We start from the raw sequence: 27,696 nt of genomic DNA, 5'->3' as shown, positions 1-27,696 counted from the left end.
ACCACTTTCCAAAAAATCCTGCAACAACCAAATAAATGAAGTATCACCACCTTAAGCAAGGAGTTACACAGGTAAACCCTCACATATCAGGATGAGATTCCCCTTACTTTTTAAGCAATGAAAAAGATCACACAGCTTCATAGCTTGCAGCTACAGAAAGGCCTCCAAGTGAAGCTTTAAGTGAAACTGCAGCAGCAGAAGCTCACCTCCCCGAAAAGTGCTCTCACTCCCCCAGGGAAAGCTGAACATACTGAGTAGGGGCTACATCTCTGCTCATGCTAAACCAGCTCTTGTTTCCGGATATTTTCTCCCTCCACTGGCTCCAACAATGTGGTATGGGTGGGACAAGGCAGCATGCTGAGCTGTTCAACTCTTCATCATCTCATTTCTTCAGGCAATGAGACTAGCTGGAGTTGGGAACAATTTAATAATCTACCTCCCTCCCCAAATGCCGTGAATATAAAGCTACTCTAGCACCTGTAGTGTGGCTGAGAGAGGGAAAAGACAAAGGAGTGAAGTGAGGGGCATAAGATGTGGCCCAAGGTGAAGTCAGGAAGCAAAGCACACACATAAGGAACAGAAACAAAACTATTCCAAAAATCAGGGAGAATGGATAGGAACAGACAAACCAAAGAAAAATATATAAATGACTTATTTATTTTAGGGTGGGAGTATACTGAAGTTTCTTTCAGCTACCAAAATAATTATTACATCTAAATAACCAATAGCAAAAAAGAAACTCAAGAAACATCAACTCCTCACAACAATTCTTCACAGTGGGGATTCCTCCTCTTCCCCAAAGATAAAAATTAAATTGAAGCTCTGCTCCTTGTGGCAGGAAAGAGGCAGAGGATCCAAGAAAACAATGTGTGATATTACTGTTTTTAGCCTTAATTTTTGGTTGGTCTCCATTTTTGCGTAAAGAGATAACCCCCCCAGTCATATCAGAGTCTCAAAATCTGTTGCATCTTGCCACACAGTTGAAGAGCTGTTTTCAGTGCTATAATCATATATGTGATGTTTGGTTATGGTCATGCCCTCAATAAAGAGTTTAAGTTCCTCACATTTCTAGGTAAGTCGTCTTCCACATCTTGATCTGGAAGTCATTCCTGATGCAGGCAGCAATCAATGAGGAGCAAATGAACTTCCATATTACAGCTTTCCAGCATCTGGAATAACATCCCAGGTGTCTTGAGTCTTGCCTCTGACTAAGGCTGCCTCAGTCACCAGTCTTATGTGGAAACGTGTAGTTAACATAATGGATTTCTGTTCAACAACTTGGGAACCAGCTAGTTGCATCCAAATATTGTCATGTGATAGCGAATAGAATCATGATACAGAATAGAATATAGGGACACTGACAACCTATGCATGGTGGCAAAGTGAGTAGATCTATTCAATATGCTCAGTGATTTCAGCCCAGCATCCTTAAACGGTTCTAACTTAAAAGAAATAGTCTCAATACAGGGAAGCTCAGCTCCTAAGGGGAGTAAGTAAGGAAGAGTTACTAGATTTTTCCTCCTCAAGCCCCATGGAAATTTGGAGTGCATCACATATATCCTCCAGTTCACATCCTCTGTTAACCAGATTACTTGCTCAGTCCTCCCTGTTTTCATATAAAGTAGGAGGTAGTTTTGAACAGCAACAGAGAAGCTGCGAATGAGGTAAGAGAATTAATATGACTGGCAAAGAAACATTATGCTGACTGTAGAGGACTCCCACATGTATATTTTGTTTTCCATTTTCTTAAATAATGTGCTATATGCTCTTGGGGAAAAAATGAATCTGGTGAATCACTGCATCTTAACAAAAACATTAAGGCCTTGATACTACAATTACAATGTGTGGGCAAATCCTTGTGCACTTGCACCTGAAGACTCATAGCCTCAGTGTTCATCATGAGTGCAGGGGTCTGCCTATGTGGAGTAACCTGTAAAATCCTGTACCCTTCACATTTTTCTGCTGCATTTTCAATCAAACTACACACTTGAATCCTCTTGAATCCCCTAAAAGTGCATACTCAATGCCAACAAAAAGTCTGTTATTAAAATTAAACAATTGCTTAGAAGAGATTCCTGATGAATGCTAGGGTTTCACTCTATTATTAAAGTTTACATAGGTCAACACTACTCAGCCATGAAAATGACTGACGAGAAGAGCATTACTTACCTAAGTCTGTAAGACGTTTAGGTGATCTGCTTGAAAACTTATCGGATGATCTGGACCTTCTCTGACGGTCAGGTGATCTGCTATAGCATCTTCTTCTCCCAGGTGATCTTGATCGTCTTAGTCGAACTGGTGATTTGCTAGAGCTTCGTCTTCTTCCCACTGACCTAGACCGTTTTCGTCGAATAGGTGTTCGACTTCTGGTCCGTAACCTGAGCACTATTCGGTGATCCCTTGAGTTTGATCTTCTTCTTCTTCTATCAGCAGACCTTGATCTATTCCTTTGAGATCTTTTGTGTCTCTCTCTTGATAAAGACCGTCTCCTTTTCGACACTGATCTTGACCGAGTCCTCCTTCTGTGTCTTGAACGTGATAGAGAGCGTGTCCGAGATCGATGATTAGATTTAGATTTTGACAGTCTTTTACGTGTTACTGACCGAGACCGATTTCGTCTAGACCGCGATTCGCTATCATGTTTTTGTGGTTTGCGCTCAGAGGATTTAGAACGCTTACTTCTAGACCTCTGTGAAGACTCTTTGCCCTCTACTTTTTCAACTGATTTGGATCTAGACTTGTGACGTTCAGAAGATTTGGAGCGTTTTCTTCTAGACCTTTGTGAAGACGCTTTGCCCTTTGTTTTTTCAACAGATTTCGATCTAGACTTCTGAAGTTCAGGAGACTTGGAGCGGCTACTCCGAGACCTCTTTGAAGAATCTTTGCCTTTTATTTTTTCAACAGATTTGGATCTAGGCTTCTGAAGTTCAGGAGATTTGGAGCGGCTACTCCGAGACCTCTGCGAAGAATCTTTGCCCTTTATTTTTTCAACAGATTTGGATCTGGACTTTTGAAGTTCAGGAGACTTGGAGCGGCTACTTCGAGACCTCTGTAAAGGCTCCTGAACCTCTATTTCTTCAACAGAGTTGGATCTGGACTTGACACGTTCAGAAGACTTGGAGCGGCTACTTCGAGACCTCTGTGAAGGCTCCGCAACCTCTATTTCTTCAACAGATTTGGATCTGGACTTGACACGTTCAGAAGACTTGGAGCGGCTACTTCGAGACCTCGGTGAAGAATCTTTGCCCTCTATTTTTTCAACAGATTTGGATCTAGACTTTTGACATTCCAAGGACTCCGGGCGGCTGCTTCGAGACCTCTGTGAAAGTTGCTGAACCTCTATTTCTTCAACAGATGCGGATCTAGACATGCGATGTTCAGAAGATTTGGAGCGGCTACTTCGAGACCTCTGTGAAAGCTCCTGAACCTCCATTTCTTCATCAGATTTGGATCTGGACTTGTCACGTTCAGAAGACTTGGAGCGGCTACTTCGAGACCTCGGTGAAGAATCTTTGCATTCTGCTTTTTCAACAGATTTGGATCTAGACATTTGATGTTCCAAAGACTCAGAGCAGCTGCTTTGAGACCTCTCTACAGGCTCCTGAGCTTCTATTTCTTCAACAGATTTGGATTTAGACGTGACACGTTCAGAAGACTTGGAGCGGCTACTTCGAGACCTAAATGAAAGCTCCTGAACCTCCATTTCTTCATCAGATTTGGATCTGGACCTGTCATGTTCAGAAGACTTGGAGCGGCTACTTCGAGACCGCGGTGAAGAATCTTTGCCCTCTATTTTTTCAACAGATTTGGATCTAGACTTTTGACGTTCCAAGGACTCCGGGCGGCTGCTTCGAGACCTCTCTACAGGCTCCTGAGATTCTATTTCTTCAACAGATTTGGATTTAGACGTGACACGTTCAGAAGACTTGGAGCGGCTACTTCGAGACCTAAGTGAAAGCTCCTGAACCTCCATTTCTTCATCAGATTTGGATCTGGACCAGTCACGTTCAGAAGACTTGGAGCGGCTACTTCGAGACCGCGGTGAAGAATCTTTGCCCTCTATTTTTTCAACAGATTTGCATCTAGACATTTGACGTTCCAAAGACTCAGAGCAGCTGCTTTGAGACCTCTCTACAGGCTCCTGAGCTTCTATTTCGTCAACAGATTTGGATTTAGACGTGACACGTTCAGAAGACTTGGAGCGGCTACTTCGAGACCGCGGTGAAGAATCTTTGCCCTCTATTTTTTCAACAGATTTGGATCTAGACTTTTGACGTTCCAAGGACTCCGGGCGGCTGCTTCGAGACCTCTGTGAAGGCTCCTCAACCTCTATTTCTTCAACAGATGTGGATCTAGACATGCGATGTTCAGAAGATTTGGAGCGGCTACTTCGAGATCTCTGTAAAGGGTCCTGAACCTCTATTTCTTCAACAGAGTTGGATCTGGACTTGTGACGTTCAGAAGACTTGGAGCGGCTACTTCGAGACCTCTGTGAAATCTCCTGAACCTCTATTTCTTCAACAGATTTCAATCTGGACTTGACACGTTCAGAAGACTTGGAGCGGCTACTTCGAGACCTCTGTGAAAGCTCCTGAACCTCTATTTCTTCAACAGATTTCGATCTGGACTTGACACGTTCAGAAGACTTGGAGCGGCTACTTCGAGACCTCGGTGAAGGCTCCGCAACCTCTATTTCTTCAACAGATTTGGATCTGGACTTGTGACCGTCAGAAGACTTGGAGCGGCTACTTCGAGACCTCGGTGAAGGCTCCGCAACCTCTATTTCTTCAACAGATTTCGATCTGGATGTGTGACGTTCAGAAGACTCAGAGCGGCTACTTCGAGACCTCGGTGAAGGCTCCGCAACCTCTATTTCTTCAACAGATTTGGATCTAGATGTGAGACGTTCAGAAGACTCAGAGCGGCTGCTTCGAGACTTCTCTGCAGGCTCCTGGGCCTCTATTTCTTCAACAGATTTGGATTTAGACGTGACACGTTCAGAAGACTTGGAGCGGCTACTTCGAGACCTCTGTGAAGAATCTTTGCATTCTACTTTTTCAACAGATTTGGATTTAGACATTTGACGTTCCAAAGATTCAGAGCGGCTGCTTTGAGACCTCTCTGCAGGCTCCTGAGCTTCTATTTCTTCAACAGATTTGGATTTAGACGTGACACGTTCAGAAGACTCAGAGCGGCTGCTTCGAGACTTCTCTGCAGGCTCCTGGGCCTCTATTTCTTCAACAGATTTGGATTTAGACGTGACACGTTCAGAAGACTTGGAGCGGCTACTTCGAGACCTCTGTGAAGGCTCCTCAACCTCTATTTCTTCAACAGATTTGGATCTAGATGTGAGACGTTCAGAAGACTCAGAGCGGCTGCTTCGAGACTTCTCTGCAGGCTCCTGGGCCTCTATTTCTTCAACAGATTTGGATTTAGACGTGACACGTTCAGAAGACTTGGAGCGGCTACTTCGAGACCTCTGTGAAGAATCTTTGCATTCTACTTTTTCAACAGATTTGGATCTAGACATTTGACGTTCCAAAGACTCAGAGCGGCTCCTTTGAGACCTCTCTGCAGACTCCTGAGCTTCTATTTCTTCAACAGATTTGGATTTAGACGTGACACGTTCAGAAGACTTGGAGCGGCTACTTCGAGACCTCTGTGAAGAATCTTTGCATTCTACTTTTTCAACAGATTTGGATCTAGACATTTGACGTTCCAAAGACTCAGAGCGGCTCCTTTGAGACCTCTCTGCAGACTCCTGAGCTTCTATTTCTTCAACAGATTTGGATTTAGACGTGATACGTTCAGAAGACTTGGAGCGGCTACTTCGAGACCTCTGTGAAGAATCTTTGCATTCTACTTTTTCAACAGATTTGGATCTAGACATTTGACGTTCCAAAGACTCAGAGCGGCTGCTTTTAGTCCTCTGTGAAATCTCCTGCACCTCTATTTCTTCATCAGATTTGGATCTGGACTGGAGATGTTCAGAAGATTTGGAGCGGCTACTTTGAGACCTCTGTAAAGGCTCCTGCACTTCTATTTCTTCAACTGATTTGGATCTGGATTGGAGATGTTCAGAAGATTTGGAGGGGCTACTTCGAGACCTCTGTGCAGGCTCTTGAACCATTATTTCTTCAACAGATTTTGATCTGGATTCGTGACATTCAGAAAACTTGGAGCGGCTACTTTGAGACCTCTGTGACAATTCTTTGCCCTCTATTTCTTCAACAGATTTGGATCTAGATTGATGATGTTCCAAGGACTTGGAGCGGCTACTTCGAAACCTCTGTGAAGGCTCCTGAGCCACTATTTCGTCAACAGATTTGGATCTATACATATGACATTCAGAAGACTTGGAGTGGCTACTTCGAGACCTCAGTGGAGGCTCCTGAGCCTCTATTTCTTCAACAGATTTGGATCTGGACTTGTTACATTCAGAAGACTTGGAGCGGCTACTTCGAGACCTCCGTGAAGGTTCCTGTACCTCTATTCTTTCAACAGATTTGGATCTAGATTTGTTACATTCAGAAGACTTGGAGCGGCTACTTCGAGATCTCTGTGAAGGTTCCTGAGCCTCTATTTCTTCAACAGATTTGGATCTGGACTTGTGAGGCTCAGAAGACTTGGAGCGGCTACTTCGAGACCTCCGTGAAGGTTCCTGTACCTCTATTCTTTCAACAGATTTGGATCTAGATTTGTGATGTTCAAAAGACTTGGAGTGTTTACTTCTAGATCTCTGTGAAGACTCCTTGCTCTCTCTTTTTCCAACAGATTTGGATCTAGATCTAGACTTTAGACCATCAAAGGATTTCGAGCATCTGCGTCTGGACCTCCGTGAAGACTCTTTGCTTCCTAGTTTTTCAATAGATTTGGATCTAGATTTGAGACGATCAGAGGACTTGGAACGTCTACGTTTCGACTTCCGTGAAGACTCTTTACTACCTATTTTTTCAACAGATTTGGATCTAGATTTGCGATGATCGGTGGATTTGGAGCGTCTACGTTTAGACCTCCGTGAAGAGTCTCTGCCCCCTCTTTTTTCAACAGATTTGGATCTAGATTTGAGACGATCCGAGGACTTGGAACGTCTACGTTTAGACCGCCATGAAGAGTCCCTGCCCCCTCTTTTTTCAACAGATCTCGATCTTGACTTGAGACGATCAGAGGATTTTGAGCGTCTGCGTCTGGACCTCCAGGAAGATTCTTTGCCACCTCTTTTTTCAACAGATCTGGATCTGGATTTTGATTTGAGACGATCAGAGGACTTGGAGCGTCTGCGTCTAGACCTCCACGAAGATTCTTTGCCACCTCTTTTTTCAAAAGATCTGGATCTGGATTTTGATTTGAGACGATCAGAGGACTTGGAGCGTCTGCGTCTAGACCTCCAGGAAGATTCTTTGCCACCTCTTTTTTCAACCGATCTGGATCTGGATCTGGACTTGAAACGATCAGAGGACTTGGAGCGTCTGCGTCTGGACCACCAGGAAGATTCTTTTCCACCTCTTTTTTCAAAAGATCTGGATCTGGATCTGGACTTGAAACGATCAGAGGATTTGGAGCGTCTGCGCCTAGACCTCCGTGAAGACTCTTTGCGCTCTCTTTTTTCAACAGATCTGGATCTAGACTTGAGACGATCAGAGGACTTGGAGCGTCTGCGTCTGGACCTCCAGGAAGAGTCTTTGCGCCCTTTTCTCTCAACAGATCTGGATCTAGACTTGAGACGATCCAAGGACTTGGAGCGTCTGCGTCTAGACCTCCGTGAAGAATCTTTGCGCTCTCTTTTTTCAACAGATCGGGATCTAGACTTGAGGCGATCAGAGGACCTGGAGCGTCTGCGTCTAGACCTCCGTGAAGAATCTTTTCCCTCTCTTTTTTCAACAGATCTGGATTTAGACTTGAGACGATCAGAGGACCTGGAGCGCCTGCGTCTGGACCTCCAGGAAGAGTCTTTGCCTTCCCTTTTATCAATGGATCTGGATCTTGACTTGAGACCATCAGAGGACCTGGAGCGCCTGCGTCTGGACCTCCAGGAAGAGTCTTTGCCCCCTCTTTTTTCCACAGATCTGGATCTAGACTTGTCATAAGATGTGGAATGGTTCTTTCTGGAATCTGAGTAGTTTCTGCTCCTAGACCTTGCTCTTTTATATTTCAAATGTTTAGAGACAGAACGTGACCTGGACTTTTTTTTCCGCTTCCTGGATCGTGAAAGAGATTTAGATTTACTCCTTTTTAATTTCTTTGCATCTTGTTTATGTTTATCACTACTCTTGTTACTTTTTTCATGTGCTTTCTTTTTTTTAAAAAGATCATCATTCTTCACTTCTGCCACAGATCCTGGAGCCGCTTCGGAATCTTTTGCCTCTGCCACAACCACCACCAATTCCGGAGCCACTCCCGAAACTTCCACCGCTGCCACAGCCACCACCGATACTGGAGGCCCTCCCAAATCTTTCACCTCAGCCACAGATTCTGGAGCCACTCCCAAATCTTTCACCTCTTCCGCCACTGGCCCAAATGCTGGAGTTGCTTCCGAATCATTCACCTCTGCTGTCACTGTCACAGATTCTTGAGTAGTTTCTGAATCTTTAACATACGGTGTATACAGAGAATCTGGAGATGCTTCCAAATTTTTCACCTCTGCCATAGCCACCACAGATTCTGGAGCTGCTTCTGAATCATTCACACCTAAAGTATGCAGAGAAACACTAGCTGCTTCTGAATCTTCTACCTCTGCCACTGCCACCAGAGAATCTGGAGCAGCTTGCAAATCCTTCACCTCTGCCGCTACTGCCACAGATTCTGAAGCTGCTTCTGAATCTTTTGCCTCTGCCGCCATCGCCCCAAATGCTGGAGTTGCTTCTGAATCCTTCACCTCTGCTGTCACTGCCACAGATTCTTGAGTTGTTTCTGGATCTTTAACGTACACTGTATACCAAGAATCTGGAGGTGCTTCCAAATTTTTCACCTCTGCCATGGTCACCACAGATTCTGGAGCTGCTTCCAAATCTTTCATCTCTGCAGCCACCCCCACAGATTTTGGAGTGCCTTCTGACTCTTCTACGTCTGCCACCGCCACCAGAGAAACTGGAACAGCTTTCAAATCTTTCACCTCTGCCACCACCACTACAGCATCTGTAGCAGCCTGCAAATCCTTCACCTCTGCCATTGCCACAGATTCCAGAACGGCTTCTAAATCTTTCATTTCTGCAGTAGCCACCACAGATTCCGGACTTGTTTCTGAGTATTTCAACTCTGCCACTGTCACAACAGATTCTGGAGCAGCTTCTGAATCTTTCACCTCTGCAGCCACTACCACAGATTGTGGAGTTCTTTCAGAATCTTTCACATCTTCAGTGTGCAGAAAATCTGGAGCTGCTTCCAAATCTGTCACCTCTTCAGCTGCTATCACAGATTCTGCAGTTGTTCCAGAATCTTTCACATCTACAGTACACAGAAAATCCGGAGCTGCTTCCAAACCTGTCACTTCTGCTGCCACTGCTGCCAAAGATTCTGGAGATGCTTTCAAATCTTTCACCTCTGTCACCGCCACCACAGCATCTGAAGCAGCCTGCAAATCCTTCACCTCTGCCACTGCCACAGATTCCAGAACGGCTTCTAAATCTTTCATTTCTACAGTAGCCACCACAGATTCCGGACTTGTTTCTGAATATTTCAACTCTGCCACTGTCACAACAGATTCTGGAGCAGCTTCTGAATCTTTCACCTCTGCAGCCACTACCACAGATTGTGGAGTTCTTTCAGAATCTTTCACATCTTCAGTGTGCAGAAAATCTGGAGCTGCTTCCAAATCTGTCACCTCTTCAGCCGCTATCACAGATTCTGTAGTTGATCCAGAATCTTTCACATCTACAGGACGCAGAATATCTGGCGCTGGTTCCAAATCTGTCACCTCTGCAGCCAAAGATTCTGGAGCTGCTCTCAAATCCTTCACCTCTGCCACCACCACAGATTTCAGAGCTGCTTCTAAATCTTTCATTTCTGCAGTCACCACCACAGATTCTGGACTTGTTTCTGAGTATTTCAACTCTGCCACTGCCGCCACAGATTCTGGAGCGGCTTCTGAATCCTTCGCCTCTGAAACCACTACCACAGATTCTGGAATTGTTTTAGAATCTTTCACATCTATGGTATGCAGAGAATCTGGAACTACTTCTGAATCTTTCACCTCTGCCAGCATCACCACATATTCTGGAGTTACTTCCAAATCTTTCGCCACTGCTGCCGATTCTGGAGCTGCTTGTAAATCCTTCACCTCTGCTATTGCCACCACAGATTCTGGAGCTGCTTTCAAGTCTTTCACCTTTGCAGCTGCCGCCAATTCTGGAGTTGCTTCCAAGTTATTCATGTTTACTGTGTGAAGAGAATCTGGAACTGCTTTCAAATCTTTCACCTCCACCGTGGCCACAGACTCTGGAATAGGTCGCAAGTCATTTACCTCTGTAATAGCCTCAGATTCTAGAGCTGCTTCAGAATCTTTCACCTCCACTGTTAACTCAGGAATCTCAGGAGTTTCCAGAAATTTCAGATCCACAATGTGCTGAGATTCTAAAACGGTTTCCAAATCTAGCACTGCATTAGGACTTTCTACAGTTGTTTCCAAATGTTTTCTCTCTGCTATGCCCACAGATTTCAAAACTGCTTCTGAATATTTCACCTGCACAGTGCCCGAAGTTTCTTCCAAATCCTTCAGATCTGTTGCAGCCTCAGCTTCTAGATCTGCTTCCAAATCTTTCATTTCCTCAGCGTGCAGAGATTCTAGATATGCTTTTGAACTTTGTATCTTTTCCACTGTCAAAGATTCTGGTGTATCTTCCAAAATTTTCACCTCCACTGTTTTATCAGATTTTAGAGTTGTTGCTGAGAATTTCAGATCCGTCACAGCCTCAGATTCTTTCACCTCTACCATTGGCATAGATTCTGTAATTTTTTCCAACTCCTCCACCTCTGCAGTGTACAGAGTTTCCAGAGTTTCTTCCAAATCTTTAGTCTCTGTCAACACCTGCGCTTCTGGAGTTGCTTCTGAATATTTTACTTCTACTGTTTCCTCAGATTCCAGAGATGCTTCCAAAATTTTCACATCCACTGGCTGCCAATGTTCTGGAATTTCTTCCAAATCTTTTACCTTCATCCTGACCACAGATTCTGAAGCAGCTTCCAAATCTTTCACATCTACCATGACCTTAGATTCTAGGGTTTCTTTCAAATCTTTCATTTTTGCTGCCGCCTCCAATTCTAGAGCTAGTTCTGCAACTTTCACCTTCGATGAGCAGAGAGATTCTGGAACTGCTTCTGAATCCTTTACCTTTGCTTTATACAAAGATTCTGGAGCAGCCTTAGAATGCTTTACATCCATGACTACTTCAGATTTTAGGGTTGTTTCCAAATCTTTCGCCACCACCATCTCACACTCTAGAGTTTCCTTCAAATCTTTCACCACTGTCACAGTCTCAGGTTCTAGAGTTGATTGCAAATCTTTTACTACTATATGCAGCAATTCTCGACTAGCTTCAGAATCTTTTACCAGAGTGACGGGCTCCGATTTTTGAATTGTTTTTGAATCTTTAATTTGCATCATCATCTCAGGTCCCAGAGTTTTTCCAGAATCTTTCAAGTCTGTAAGGTGTAAAGATTCTGGGGTAGCTTCTGAATGTTTCAACTCTGCCTTGGCCTCAGATTCTAGACATTTTTTAGAATATTTTATGCCAGTCATTGCCGGTGTGGCTTCCGGATCTTTCACTTCCACTACTGCCCTAGATTCCAGAGTTGATTCAGAATCTTCCATCTCTATTATAGTGGCATCAGACTTTGTAGCTGTTTCAAAACCTTTCATCACCTCCACCTCAGTATGTGGAGATATTTTCAAGTCACTTACTTCTGTCATGACTTGGGATTGTGGAATTGTTTTCAAATCTTTCACTTCCATCAGCACCTGAGTTTCTGTAGTTGTTTCTGAATCCTTTGACTCTGCCACTGCCTCAGATTCTGGGGTGGTTTCCAAATCTTTCACTTCTGCCAGTGATTCAGATTGTCCAACTATTTCCATGTTTTTCACTTCTGATGTTGTCTCAGATTCTGGAGTTATTACCAAATCTCCCTCCATGCACAGACATTTGGGAATTGCTTCCAAATCTTTAAACTGAGTTGTGACCTCAGACTCAGCTTGTACAAGTTTATTTAAATCCTTCACCTCTACCATGACTACAGACTCAAAGGCTGCTTCCAAAGCCTTCAACTTCACCACAGACATAGATTCTAGGACTCCTTCTGATTCTGTCACATCTTCTATTTGCAGAGATAGTGGAGGGGTTTCTGCACTTTTCTCCTCCACCCTGGCCACAGGCCCTAGGGTTGCTTCTGAACTTTTTGCCGCCACGACAGATTCTAGGGTTCCTTCTAATTCTTTCACATCTTCCATTTGCAGAGACCGAAGCATTGCTTCCGAATCTTTCACCTCTGCCACCGGTTCTAGAGTTGCCTCTAAATCTTTTGCCGCGGCCTCAGATTCTAGGGCTCCTTCTGAATCTTTCACATTCTCCATTTCCAGAGACAGCAGAGTTGCTTCTGAACCTCTTCCCTCCCCCACAGCCACAGCTTTTAGGGTTGGTTTTGACCCTTTTGCCAGGGCCAAAGATTTTACACCTCCTTCTGAACCTTTCACATCTTCCATCTGCAGAGACAGCGGTGCTGGTTCTGAACCTTTCACCTCCGAGACAGATTCTAAGATTGCTTCCAAGTCTTTTGCCTCTGTCACTGGTTCTTGGGTTGCTTCTGAGCCTTCTTCCATGGCAACAGATTCTAGAGCTCCTTCCGAATCTTTCACATCTTCCATTTGCAGAGATAGTGAAGTTGGTTCCACACCTTTATTCTCTGCCAAGACAACATGTTCTAGGGCTGCTTCTGAACCTTTTGCCACTGCCACAGATTCTACTAGGGCTCCTTCCAAATCTTTCACTTTTTCCATTTGCATAGAAAGTGGAGTTGCACCTTTCGCCACAGCCACATGTTCTAGAGCCACTTCCAGACCTGTTGTCATGACCACAGGTTCTAAGGATGCTTCCAAAGCTTCCATATCCTGTATGTGCAGCAATTCTGGAATTTCTTGCAAATCTTTCACCTCTGTCACCCCTGCAGGGTCTAGGATTGTTTCTGGACCTTTTGCCATGGCCACAGATTCTAGGAATCCTTTTGACTCTTTCATATCTTCTATTTGCAGAGACAGTGATGGTGCATCTGAATCTTTTGCCTCTGCCAGAGGAGCAGGTTTGAGGGTTCCTTCCAAATCTATTGCCATAGCCACAGACTCTAGGGCTCCTTCTGCACCTTTCACCTCCTCCATGTGTAGAGATTCTGGAGTTATTTCCAAATCTTTCCTCTCCATTGCAGGTTTTAGAGCGGCTTCCAAATCTTTTGCATTCACAACAGGTTCTGAACCTTTCACCTCCCCCATAGATGCAGATTTTGGTATTGCTTCCAAACCATTCACCTCTGCCTTGGCCACAGATTTTGAAGTTGCTACCAAATCATCTGGCACAGTCACAAATTCAAGCCCTCCTTCCAAACTTTTTGCCTCTGACACACCCACAGTTTCTAGAGTGGCTTCCAAACCTTTCATATCTGTCATGACAACAGATTCTGCGGTTCCTTCCAAAGCTTTCGTCTCCATTACAACTACAGATGTTGGAGTTTCTACCAAATCATTTGTCACAGCCACAGATTCTAGAGTTGCTTTCACCTCTGCTATGGCCACAGATTCTAGAGGGGCATCCAAACCCTCTGAAGTCGCCATAGTCAGAGATTTTAGAATTGCTTCTGAAAATTTAATCTTTGCCATGGCCTCAGATTCTAAGGTTGTTTCTAATTCTTTCACCTCCACCATGCCCATCGATTTCAGAGTAGCTTCTGAAGTAGCTTCTGAATCTTTTAGTTCTTCTGTTATCTCAGAGGCTGGAATAGCTTCCAAATCCTTTTCAATTTCAGATTTACCAGCAACTCCAGTTCTGTTGGTAGACACAGTACCATTTTCAGTGTCTTTAACTGGTAAAGGTCCACCCTTTGCATTCATATTAATAGCTATATGATATATACTTTCATGAGTCTTATTCACCAATAATTTTACTTTAGCTTGCTCTTGAATTTTCATTGTACTAGTATTTTCTTCCTGGGTATCCAATTTGCTGGTTTCTGAACTGTGTATATCAGTCAAGGCCAAGTTTGTTTTTTCACTCCCAAGTTTTTCCACAGATGATTCAGAATCTGATAGCAAATGAGGTGTGAGTCTTTTAATTGAATGCCCCATGTACTCTGCACTCAATTTTGTGCCCAATTCTTCTGGCTGCATTTGACCAGCAAGATCTGAATCTGCATGCCCTCCAGGCTGTGTGATCAACTTTGAGCCCAATTTTTCTGTCTTTGAGTGAGAAGCAGGTTGTAAATCTGCATGCTCTCCATACTGTGCACTTAATTTTGATTCCTTTGGCTGCTTTTTATGTTTTTTTTCTTTCTTCCTTTTCTTCTTCTTTTTCTTCTTCTTCTTCTTGCTTTTGTGTTTCTTGTTCTTTTTTGATTTTTTTCTTGGAATTTCATCTTCTACTTCGTCAGTAGGGCCTCTTTTTGTAGATGAAGAGCTATTTTTCACTGAATCTTCCTCCACACCTTAAAAAAAAAGGACATTTATTTAAAACTAATTTTATAAAAAGAAATTCAAATATAAAATATTTTAAACCAGTATTTGGGCACAGGTGCACATATTTTAAACCAGTATTTGGGCACAGGTGCACATATTTTAAACCAGTATTTGGGCACAGGTGCACATATTTTAAACCAGTATTTGGGCACAGGTGCACATAAAGTTATACACAACCTGAAATCAACATTTTTTACGATAACATCACGAGTTACATTTTCCCTCAGTAAGAGCTTAAAACAGGGATCCCCAACGTGGTGCCTGTGGGTGCCATGGCACCAGCCGGGGCGTCTAAGTGCGCCCGCGTACTGGCCGGTGGACGAGCATCCACTGAAATGCCGCCAAATTTCAGCGATGACGCCTCTGGATGATGCCATTTGTCGGCGGCATTTCGGCGGATGCTCGTCCGCCACCACAGTCCTCCGTGGCTCGTCATGTGGCACCCGCCAGATGAAAAAGGTTGGGGACCCACTGGCTTAAAATGTCTGGGTTAAAACCAAAAATTTAGCTTTCAAAAAAATTAAACCAATCTTCAAACTGCCTCTTGCCAATTTTTTGGTAGGATTTCTATACTTAAAACAACAAATAAGACTGTTAAGTTGATGTGATAGCAGCTGACCTTTGATCAGTAGCTAAAACATTTATAATGATTGGAAGACAGCAAAGACTATGCCTGAAAAAAATAGCACATATTACAAAATTACACAACTGTGAAGAAAATGTGCCATTTGCATTATCCAAGAAAAAGACTTCAACAAAACTTTTACTTTAGTTGTTAAAATACATCTTAAGATTTTTTTTTTAAGTGATAGGTCAACATTTTCCTAAAATTGAATGTGTATATTTAAAAAGCCTTAACAAATATTTAAGAAAATTTCTCAAGGTTATTTATTAATTCCAATGGAAACACTTTTTCTTTAAAAAAAAAAGTTTGCAACCACACATTGCAACATTTGCTCATACATGAAGACTAGCAAAAAAATGATCAGAAGCTAAAAATAAAACAATTCAAATTCACTAGCTTTCATTACCCAATCTGAGAGAACTTGAGAAATACACAAAGCGCTTAAGCAGGGAGGTATACAAACATTGTAAAGTCCCCTTAAGTACGCCTCAATCCTGCAAAGATTTACACACATGCTTAACTAGGAGTAGTGCCACTGAAACCAAGGGCATGTGAAGCAGGTAAATACTTGCAGAATTGGGCACTAAAGTGTAATTAGTAAAAACATTTTTTATACAGTATATAATTCTAGTCTGCCAGGTTCCTTTAAAAAAATAATTGCACTGAAAAAAATTTTTTTTACGTTGCAGCAACCCAGCAACCTTAAGCTGTAACAGACGACTACGATTTACTTCTATCCTCAAAACAATACTTAAAAGGAGAAAGTGATCTTAGAATAAAAGAGTTGATATCAAAAGTAAACATTCAGATTCTATGATGATGGGCATAGTATAAAACGCATATGGCCCTGATCATGAAAACATGCACGTAACTTTACACACGAGTGTTTGTATGACTAAGGCCTATATTAGCTAAGTGTTTTAATTAAAAAAAAAAAAAAAAAAAAAAAACCAAACAAACAAAAAAAAGGCATTTCTATCCATGTTCCTTCAACTGCCATGAAGAGTATCAATAATATAGGGTCAGCGTCCTTTCCTGCACAACTTTTTCAATAAATCCCAAATCACTGCTGTAGCTTCACCTTTACCATTGCTGGTTGGCAGCGCATTAGCGCATAATGGTTGCAAGTCTTTTTACTACCAAATTATCTAGTCTTCTTTTGAGAAAAATTAGACAAGTTTTAAAAACACAAATGGCCAGTTTGCACTAGTGCTCCCACTGTTCCTTGTACTATTCAACCAACACCAGTTCTACACCAACTGCAAGGAAGATTTCTGAAAAAGCTCAGTGTAGAAAAGCCATAGTACATTATGGAAAGAAGAAACATTATCAGAAAAAATTGCAAATGTAGCCTTTGCGATTATTCAGATCAAAGATCAACGACAAAGTTCTACATTGTCTTCTGTGGAAACACTTAGAGTCTATACTTACCAAGTGCACAGCAGTCCTCTCATTTCCATGACATAACAATGAAAATGCATTTTTTGTAATCAAGTAGGACCCCAATACTGCCAATTCTTACATATACAAGTAACTTTACTCATGTGATTATCCCATTGAAATCACTGGAACTACTCAAATGTAGGCAATGCTTGCAGGACTCGTTTTTGCTGGATTCATTGTTATCAGAGGGTCTATACAGGCATTTTATTTAGTGTATTACATTTGAAGCAACAGAAAGCTGAATGCCTGTTTTTTTCCAATTATAAGTACATTATTCACTAATACCACCACCATTAAATTACTTTATTTCATACCTTGCTATCTGATTAATATGCTTGGTCATACAATTTTGTAGTTTGATAAATGATGTGAGGAGTAATCCTATAGACCTTACTCAGGCAAAACTTCCATTGATTTCAGAAAGTTTTGCCAGAGTTAGAACTGCACAACTATGCCTTGAAGAAGATACTTATGAATTGTTACATGCCTTATTTCATAAGTAATCTTTAAAGAGGCATTTGTCAATTAAGAAAAAAATTATATTCTCTGATTTTTTTATCCTGTTACTGTCACAAATAAAATTTAATATTAATATAACAAAGAAATAAGGGGCAGAAGATTACTTTTCTTTTAATTTGTGCACTTGACAGCACTATATGGATAATCAGTTTCAGAGGATTATTATATATGTAAAATATATATTACATTTTTACATATATGTAAAATATTATAAAACCATAAAAAGTATCAGGGAAGTGCATGGCAAGAGTAGCACTAGAAACTTTTATTTCATTTTCAAAATACTGACTAGATTTACTCTTGATGGTGTCCCCTTGAAGAAAAACATATTTGCAATGTTTAAGCATTTTCATTTACCTGATTTACACTGTAGCTCTGTATCAAGGGCCCCAGACAGTACTTCCTCTATTTTCTGAACTATCTGATCATTCTGAAGACTCCCAGCACCCGTAACTGTGTCATCTGAAGTGTTTGCTTGCTCAGCTGGGACTGTTTCACCATTCTGCTGGCCTTCTACCTTTCCACTAACCGAGAAAAATATTAACAAAATTCAAGTAATTTCGAGCTTTATTTTTATTTTTTAAAGGTAATGTATTCACATTTCTTATAGCCAAACCTTCTAAAGAATATTTTAGCCTCCTGAAGAGGCCTTGCACTTTAGTGAAATATTAATCTTTCAGTTTGTTTTACTTACTGCGTTCTTAGACAAAATACTTTGTTAGTCACTAGAACTATGCCAAAGGGAAGAAAATATTTTCTCACTGTTTCATCCCAGGCCTTTTCGCAACACAGAAATTTCGTTTCCCTCTTCCCTCCCCTCGCCAAAAAAAAAAGTAAAACCCACCCCACCAAGCACTCTTTTTCAGACTGAAAACACACCAGCGTGCACGTGTTCTGAGGAGCATCAAAGCATTGCGAAATTAGCCCATCCAAACTTGTTATTTTCACTGAAGAACTGACCGCCCGGAGGGGCAGCGGCCTGGTTGCACCATAACCGGATGTCGCCGCTGAGCGCCGGGCCAGGCCCTGTATGTTCGAGTGACCCGCAACGGCCGCCCCTCCCCCACCTAACTGTCCCGAGTTATCCCTACCCGCGCCCACCCTCCCTCCCACTGTCCCCGTCCCGCAACCGCCCCCTGGACACCGCTCCCCGCCCCCACCCCGACTCCGCTCCCACTAGGCTCCCGTCCCACTCCGCCTCCCCGCGGCCCCGAGCCGGCTCGTTACCCGCCCAGCTGCTGCTGTTGTTCCTGCTCCTCCTGGATCTCCCGGAACTTGCTGACCACAAAGGACCGAAAGATCTGCTCGATGTTAGTCGCCATGACAGCCCCACGGCTCGACTCCCCCTCCATCCGCAACGCGGGTCCTCCACTACCCCACAATGCACCAGTGCAAGAAGCCAAGGGCCAGCCCCCCCCCGCCGACGCGTTCCCTTTATGCCCTCCCGCCATTGGTCGCCCTCTGTGGAACCAGAGGCATGACGGGACGTCAATCAGCCGCTCTACCCCCACAGGGAACCATAGAGCGCGGCCTCTCTGGGGGGGGCGGGGGAAGGCCCGTGGACGTTCCCCTCCCCCCGCAGGTGCCCGGGGAAGAGGATGGGCCCCGGCAGCCATGTTACTGCACCGAGTTCCCGCCCCCCCCCATCCACACAGGGCGCCGGTGGGCCGCGCTGCCCCTCCACCCACGGGATGAAACGCGGCTCCCTCTCCCCTCCCCCACCGGGCCAGTACATGGGGCTCGGCCCGGGCGGGGGCTGCCCCGGGATCGCGTCCGCCTGTAGGCGCGCGGCGGGGGCTCGGTTGCCCGCCCGCGGGAGACCCGCACGCCCGGCACCACTCACCTCCGCGCAGGCCGGGGATCCGGGGCCGTGATCGCCTGGAGCCCGAGCCTGCCGCCTCCGGCCGGGCCCGAGCCCGCCGCAGCCCGTGGGAGCTCCGCCATGGGGCTCAGGCAGCGCCGCCGCACCAGGCCCCGCACTTCCCCTGCGCCTCCCGTGCGCGAGAGAAAGACGGCGGGTGACCGCTGCAGCCGGGGGTGCGGCGCGGCTCCGTGCGCTGATGGCTGCACACACACAGAGCAGCTGTGTAAAGTCACGCACAGGGCAGAGCGTATTTACAGAGAGACCATGTGAGGGAAAACCAGCTCTTAGGAAGTCTGGATCTGACCTGCGTCTGTAGGTTTGTCGGGGAGACCGGAATCCAGAAACTAAATTCAGATAAATAAATAAACCCCAACCTGAAAGTCAGCCTCTGCCTTAGCTGCGCTAGCCAGACAGTCTCTGGTTTGGGAAATGTTTTACTAGATCATCACTACAGACGGATCAGCTGCACTAAATCCAGTTGCCCTTGTGGCAGATATTTGGGGATATTATCCCCAAAGCACTTTCTCACACACATATTTTGGTGTTCCACTGATGCAGCCTTACCCCTTTCCTTATTTGGTCTGTGAGAGAAAATAGCCAAATTGGGTGATGGCATACAGTTATGTGATGATTCTGTATTCTTGAGTGACAAAGTTAAATTTTCAAATATTAATTTACCCAAAGTAAATTCTATACATAGTATATGTCCTCAAGACAAGCTGCATGTGTTAGTTTCTGGAAAGCCAACCTACACTAATTTGACAGCAAATCAATTGCTGTAGAGATCTTATTTATAGTCTATTATTATTGGGGGAATATGATAGAGGTCTATAAAATCATGAATGCTGTGGAGAAAGTAAATAGGGAAGTGTTATTTATCCCTTTGCATAACACAAGAATCGAAGGTCAACAAATACAATGAATAGGCAGCAGGTTTAAAATAAAAGGAAGTACTTCACACAATGCACAGTCAACCTGTGGAACTCACTGCCGGGGGATATTGTCATGGCCAAAACTATAACTGGATTCAAAAAATAATTAAAGTTCCTGGAGGAAAGGTCCATCAAGGCTATAAGCCAAGATGGTCACGGCTGCACCCCCATGCTCTGGGTGTCCCTAAGCCTTTGACTGCCAGATGCTTAGACGCTTAGACTGGACAATGGGATATATAGATGGACAATTGCCATGTTCTATTCATTCCATTTGAAACATCTGGCATTGGCCACTGTAGGAAAACAGGATACTGGGCTAGATGTTACTGGATCTTTTAGCTTATTGGATATAACCACATTGTCATCAAAAGATTTTCATTATACCATAATAGATCTATTCAGTTTTTAATAATTATACAGCACTTATAACTCTGACAGAGGCATCTTTGATAAATAAGAATTAAAGCATTTGATACTACTCTGACAATATCACACGTACTTTAGACAAGAATGAGAGGATTACCAAGAAATCTCATTGGTGTGAAAAATTGTCAGACTGAATCATTTCAAATCTTGCTTACATAGACCTTGTCTAGACTGAAAAAAGATGTTTTGTTTCAATTGAGTTAGCGCAATCAAAGTAGCTTAGCTCGACTGAAAACAGTTTAACACTAGTGTAGACAGTGTAACCACTTAATCTAGATTGGTAGTAAATGAGATTTTCAACTGAATTGAACTAGTTCCATTAAGCAAACTCAAATAAAAAAAAAACGTATTTTTTTTAGTTCATACAAGGCCATAGTGATTATATATAGATCAATTACTGTTGACCAGTTTAGGGCCCAATACTGCAATTGTTTATGCTCTGAAGTAAATTTTCTCCTCATAGTAGTTCCATTGAAGTCAATTGTACTACTTATAAGACGAAAGCTACTCCAGAGCTTGATTGTGGAATTTTTTTTAAACCAATGATTCTTTGAGTTACACATATATGTAAAAGTATTTAATAAACGGATATTTTATTTTGATACTCATAATTTAAAAAGATCTGATGCAACATGATACTGTGCCTTTTTAGAGCATATAATTTTTCATGCATACACACTCCTATTTGCATTCAGAGGAATTACTTACTCCTATCAAGATATGAGCAAAATTCAGCGAAGAGTGAGTCCTTCACAACTATATTATGACTCTTGGAAAGCAAAGAAACTGCAACAAAATGAATAACACCTTTGCGCAGTGTTGCTGGAACAATTTTTATAATGGAGGTGCTGAAGGTGGAAACCATGTATTTGGGTTGGTTAATACTACTTCAAGACAACGGGTGCAGCAGTACTCCTAGTTCCAGCACCTATGCCTTTGTACCATTTGAATGCTAAATTTAACATGCTAGAGTATCCCCACAATTCTTCATAATTAAAGCCTATATATACGATAAGTATAAGGAATTAATTATTTGTTGTTATTTAATACCATCATATTCCCAAGAGCATTTGCCCTAGTAAAATAGTAAACAGTACTAGTTTTAGTAGGGTATCATCCAATTAACCCATTAACTATCAATGTTTCACTATAGAGTGGTGTTATATTTCCTCCATTATATCAGAGAATCAAATAATCTAGAGATGAAAAAGATCTATTAGCTGTAGTCCGTAACCTTACAATGGAAAATTATTCACTGTTATGCATTTTCTGGTGTTTGTCCTATCTAGTTTTAAATGTAGCCAGGATGGGGCTCAACTACTTCCCTTGGGAAATTATTTCACAGTCTATTAGACTGCCACCCGGATAATGCAATCAGATCTACATAGGCAGATCACTACATTTATGAAAAGCCCCATTGAAGTCAATGGGGCACACTAGGGACACATCGATCCTCCTGTCCAGAGCTCCTTGCAACTCCAAGGCCTGTATGCGTCAAAAGAGTCATCTGCTGTAAATAAATGACTGTAAAATCCCTAGCTTCATGCATAGATAGACTGTGAACTGTTAGTGGCATTCACTATCAGCTTTCTATTTCTTATTCCCTTGATTTATTAGTATAAAAAGTTCTCTTTCTCCGTTTACAATCCCTCCCATTCATTGCTTTTTCCTTTCCTCCGCCTAAAGGGTTAATCAAGCACGCGCATTTCACGCTGCTAGAGAATTCTGGGAACTTGTCTGTCGTTTGCAAAAATTGCCGCAAAAGGTCTAGTAGTCTGACGGGCGGACGTGCTCTGCTCTCTTGTTTCAGTAAGTGTTTCGTTAATTTTTTAGAAATGTGTTCTATCTAACGCACATCTTGCATGGATGTTACGGAGTTGCACGTGTAGGTTCTGTAGTGAGGCATTTGAAAGAAACAATGTTTTAAGAGACAAATTTGTAAGAGGAGATTTATTCTGTGATCTCGGCCATGTGCTTGGTCTGTGGTGTTTGATCTTCCGTAAAATGGCTTTTCCTCTGCACTGTTGTAGGAACAGCAATGTTTGTGTTTTTATGTGAGCCCTCCCTTTCAACTGAATTACTTGCATGAGTATGATGAGCAACGTTTGTTCTTATATAGCTATAACAAACTCGGGTGGGTGCGTTTAATTTAAACATTGTGGTGTTAGCACTGTAATTATTGTAACTGCAAATTGCTTCTTCTACTGCTTGTTTTATTATTTATAAGGGCAATAGGATTTTTTTTTTATTTATATGAATTTAAAAATAGCTGTTCTTACTCTTGGTCGGAATTGCAGCTCAGAAACTAGAAATTTAAATTTTTGTTTTTTCATTATGCATACATACAGGCTTGTTATTCATATTATATAAATGCTACCCTGTTTTATTTTTTGGCTTTAAACAAGTAGGAAAATATTTGCTTTTTTAAAAGCGAATATTAAACTTTTGACTTATCGTGGTTTGATCTTTAACCTTCTTTTATTCTTTCCCCTCAGTTTGCAAATTTGGAATACTACCAAAATTGGTATTCTCCTCATAAATTCTTTAAATTCAGCTAGGGAACCTTGAAATTAGTGGTTAAATTTGCTAATATTTGTTATAATTTTTTTTAAAGTATATTTACTTTCAGTATGTAAGTATATATGTTGACAGGAAGGAAAATGCTTCTTTTCTTTCCTTTATTCTCTCTAGTCCTTATTCTGCAATCTTTATTTAGGACTGGATCCTGAGAGCACTCTCAACTCACTGAATATAATTAGGGTTGCAGGTTTGAGTACTTATTGGGATGAGGCCACCAAAACTCCCATTGATTTTTAGTACAGGTTTTTCAGTGAGTGTTTTCCCTAAATTAGGATGCAGAATATGGCTTCAGGTGACTGCTTGTACATGAAGAAGAATTTTGAGACAAGGTTTAACTGTTATGACATAATGATCTGAGATCCTTCTAAAAAGCTAATCCTTTCCCCCACCCCTGCCAAAGTCATTTTTATCATCTGTTGCTTCTGCCATGTCACCCTCCTCTAGAGTCATTTTGCTGAGAAAGCACTGGACTGGGATTTAGGAGATCTGGGTTCTATTTCCACTTCTGGCACTGGCCTGCTGGATGACACTTAGGGATTTCCCCTTACATCATAGGACTCATCAGAAGCCAGATTCATGCATCCTCTGTGCCCCAGGAGTGCTGCAAAGGGGTCTTAGAGGGACCAAAAATCTGGACTGAGGTTTTTATTAGCTCAAATGTGAATGATAAAATAATCTGCAACAATTATCTCATTGGTGTGGTGTAGTCAGTGGGGTGGTGGCATTGGGAATGGGTGCATCAACTTAACTGGAGACTGCCTTTCTCTTTTGTCATTGTGTCTGGCTACTGAGTATCCCTTCTCTCAGATCAGCGTCATCTAGCATTAAGTATATTCTCTGTCCTCGTTTCAGCTTCTGTGTCAAGCACTAATGGAGTGATTTTTGCAAAATAAATCTTTAAAGCGTGTATTTTAATTTCTGTGGCTCTTGTGATAACCTTGCTCTTCAAGTCTGTATTGTTCTGCTATGAGGTTCCATGCACTGACATGGGAACATGCTTATTGGATTTGACTCATTTAGGAATAAGAGATAACTGTCTAATACATTATATTATTTTTAAAGAAGAAAAAAATGTTTTCCTCTTAGATTACTATCCTTCACTGTGGCCAGTCCCTTAACCTTTCTTCCCTTTTTTCTTTTACTTGCTTACCTGATTTATTCATGGTTTTTCTTTATTCTTCAAACTCTATTTTTGTTTTTGTTAAAATGTTCCATCTCTGAAGGAGTCTTCTATTTGGTACAAGACTTAAAAATGTTATTGCATATAGAATTGAAATATCTTCTGGAAAATGTGCGGGATCTTCCTGCCCACAATTTGCTATTAAGACTTTTTAGGTTTAAAAACATGCTTTTTCATATATATTCACGATATTATACCAAGTGATCCCTTTGTAGTGGAAGCCATGCCCTGAGTAGTAACAATTCCCAGGAAAGACAAGTTTCTAGTGTCTAGTCACCGAAAGGAGCAAAAATATGATGCTGCTATATGGAGAGAAGATAGCAGGGTTTGAGTCAGGCTTTCAGCAGACTAACTACATTTCTCATGAAATATGGCTGATTTGGATATGAGGCACATACCTTGTCCTGCTGATTGGCTGAAACCCTGCTATCAGTCCCAGCTGTTGTAAGTCACTTTTTAACCATGGAACAATTTGTCAAGGGTCATGGTGGATTCTCCATCACTGACTATTTTTAAATCAAGATTGATTGTTTTTCTAAAAGATATACCCTAGGAATTATTAGGGGAATTTCTATGGCCTGAGTTGTACAGGAGATCAGGCTGGATGATCACAATGGTGCCTTCTAGACTTAGAATCTATGAATTTTTTTGGGGAGATTAGCTCTCTGACAGTTCTTTCTTACCCTTTTACATCGAAGTTCTGGTCTTTAGCCTTCTATAAATAGAGCTTGTGTGTATGCATGTCCAACATGAATACTGTGCCAAATGCTTTTTGTCTGTGCCCTGCTTTGGGTGAAACTGTACACATGTACAAAAGTGGGCTGGTCACCAGCTTCTTCATGGAAGAAATGCAGGAAGACAAATGCCATGTTTGCTAAGATTACAACATAGTGTTGGTTTTTCAATTTGAGTAAAATTCTTATTCAATTGGTGTTCTTTCTCCTAATGAATGTAAGATGGTTTGGACAGCAAAGACACAAGACCCCCTTATTGACCACATGACATTTATTGTTAAGAATTAAAAAGAATTAAATTAAAGTGACTGTGGTTGCTTTCCTCTGCATGAAAGCTTTTAAAAATTTATTTTCACTATTTGATAATACTGTTAACTCTGTCTATTTGATATGTGTATAAACTACTGCCTTGTATGTATTGTGGTTTAAAAAAAATAACTCTTTCTTGCCGCTAGTACATTTTACATTCAGGCTTAGCAACACCGGTTTGTAGCTACTGGCATTCTGCTTAAATGAATTCTCCTTTACTGGATGGCTTCTTCAAGGTCTAACTGATAGACTGGACTGCTGTGAATATTATAGATCAGTAGTTCTCAACCAGAGGTCTGGGGGCTGCAAGCAGGCTTCAGGGGGGCCACCAAACAGGGCCAGCATTAGACTCACTGGGGCCCAGGGTGGAAAGCTGAAGTCCCACCACATGGGTCCGAAGCCCAGGGCCCTGAACCCCATCACTCGGGGTTGAAGCAGAAGCCTGAGCAATGTAGCTTCATGGGGGGGGGCCCTGTGGCGTGGGGCCCCAGGCAGCTGCCCTGTTTGCTACCCCTTAACGTTGGCCCTGACTTTTATATGCAGAAAAACAATTGTAGCACAGGTGGGCTGTGGAGTTTTTATAGCATGTTGAAGGGGCCTCAGAAAGAAAAACGTTGAGAACCCCGGTTATAGATTATTTAGTCAATATCTTGGAAATGTAGCTTTTTCTTTTTCAAAAACTCCAAGTTAGAATACCTATTTATTTCTATTAATTAATTTAGAAACTTAATGTAAAGATAAAATGTCACTGAAATGCTTAAGTAATGTCTTATTTACTATAGCAACTAGCTTCTTCTTGTTGCAAAGGCTGAGCCTTAGCGTGCAAGACTGTAAGCATTACCAACTCCCGTTGAAGTAATGTGAGTACGTCTTAGTTCATTTGGAGGTTCCCCCAGCTAACTCTCACTGAAATCAAAGGGAGTGTTTCCACTGTTTTTTGGGGAACGTTGGAACAGACCCCGGATCAGCTCCTTGCAGGGTCAGGCCGCTTTGTGTTTTAGCAGGACATTCTGCGCTTCATGTGTTCATCTGTAAAGCTTTGTTTGGAATGCGGTTGCTCTATCCTGAGGAAGATCGAGGTTGGAAGACGTTTCCCTGTTTCATCATTCTGACTTTTTCATTTTCATATAAGGTATTAAGAAGATTTTCCGACATCACTCGTGAGAAGTCTTGAGCTCTCTCATTTAGCAACACCACTAGACAGACTAGCACAGGGGTCGGCAACCTTTCAGAAGTGGTGTGCCGAGTCTTCATTTATTCACTCTGATTTAAGGTTTCGCGTGCCAGTAATACATTTTAACGTTTTTAGAAGGTCTCTTTCTATAAGTCTATAATATAAAACTAAACTATTGTATGTGAAGTAAATAAGGTTTTTAAAATGTTTAAGAAGCTTCATTTAAGATCAAATTAAAATGCAGAGCCCCCTGGATGGGTGGCCAGAACCCGGGCAGTGTGAGTGCCACTGAAAATCAGCTCTTGTGCATCGGTTGCCTAACCCTGGACTAGCAAATAATTCTTCACTAGTCCAAAGAGACTTTATTTTTGACATTTTCACATTCTTCAGAAACCTATTTAGGTCACAATATAAAATGTACTGTGATTAATCACAGCCAGGTCACTAGTGAACATTTATCTATGTCATAAAACTACTGTTTAATTTGGTACAGTTGGTAGTCTGGTAAGGAGAGAACCAGGAATGGTATAGGAGGTTCGTGTTGATGTGCACTGGCAGAACTCAGTGGGAAAACTTCTATGGGGACTGTGCTGTGCTTGGTTGAGCCAGTGCTATCGTTACCTTGCTTTCTTCACCACATTTATACACAAAACCGCAGGACAACAATTATGTGAAACAGGCAAAAATGGCATCTGCCTTTGCAGTGAGTTCCTCTGCTGCTCTGCAGACCAAAGGTATTAGCTGATGAGTGCACACAATGATGTTGTTGCTTTCCTAACCTGAATGTTATTACTTTGGTTGTTTTGCACAGACTGATGGCTGATCAAGTGCTTGTGATTGGTGGCGGAGGCAGAGAACATGCCCTGGCCTGGAAATTAGCACAGTCACCACATATAAAACGAGTGCTAGTCGCTCCAGGAAATGCAGGAACAGCCAATAATGGAAAAATTTCAAATTCAGGTAATAAACAAAAAAGAGAACCTAAAATAGTGTGGTTTTTTTGTTTGTTTGTTTTTAAATGTACACACATAGACAAAATACTTCCATCATCATAACAGACATTAACAGATAAGCGAAGTAAGAAAAATGCTGCTTGAGAAGTTATTAGAGTTGGATTTAAGGTGATTTACTTTGTCAACATCATATCAAAATGTACAATTTGTGTTTAATGGTGATGAAGCTTAACTTTTCGAATCTCAACAT

General features: G+C 42.2%; 2 protein-coding genes across 6 annotated transcripts in view; one reads left to right on the top strand and one right to left on the bottom strand.

The window, feature by feature from the left end:
- SON (SON DNA and RNA binding protein) overlaps positions 1 to 19,552 on the bottom strand; it is a 58,156-nt gene extending 38,604 nt beyond the window's left edge. Inside the window, exons 1-4 of one of the 5 annotated variants that reach the window (XR_008447034.1) lie at positions 18,522 to 18,818; positions 17,652 to 17,818; positions 2,170 to 14,676; positions 1,065 to 1,169 (exon numbers count right to left, since the gene is read on the bottom strand). Coding sequence is in view for 4 of the 5 variants with exons in the window: in XM_054048445.1 (XP_053904420.1) it covers positions 2,170 to 14,676; positions 17,652 to 17,818; positions 18,522 to 18,745 (12,898 nt within the window). In the remaining variant the exon portion in view is untranslated. Of the gene's footprint in view, positions 1 to 1,064; positions 1,170 to 2,169; positions 14,677 to 17,651; positions 17,819 to 18,521; positions 18,819 to 19,137 lie in introns of those variants that run through there. The other 4 variants (XM_054048450.1, XM_054048438.1, XM_054048445.1 and 1 more) reach the window with 4 other exon arrangements.
- Positions 19,553 to 22,229: 2,677 nt separating this feature from the next.
- LOC128848454 (trifunctional purine biosynthetic protein adenosine-3) overlaps positions 22,230 to 27,696 on the top strand; it is a 59,097-nt gene continuing 53,630 nt past the window's right edge. Inside the window, exons 1-2 of the mRNA XM_054048467.1 lie at positions 22,230 to 22,325; positions 27,305 to 27,453. Of these exons, the coding sequence (XP_053904442.1) occupies positions 27,309 to 27,453 (145 nt within the window). The 5' untranslated portion in view covers positions 22,230 to 22,325; positions 27,305 to 27,308. The remainder of the gene's footprint in view (positions 22,326 to 27,304; positions 27,454 to 27,696) is intronic.

Source organism: Malaclemys terrapin, chromosome 1, assembly GCF_027887155.1.
Source record: "Malaclemys terrapin pileata isolate rMalTer1 chromosome 1, rMalTer1.hap1, whole genome shotgun sequence".
Lineage (NCBI taxonomy): Eukaryota > Metazoa > Chordata > Testudines > Emydidae > Malaclemys > Malaclemys terrapin.
Note: the sequence above shows the minus strand (reverse complement) of the source record. Positions and strands in the feature narration are given on the sequence as shown.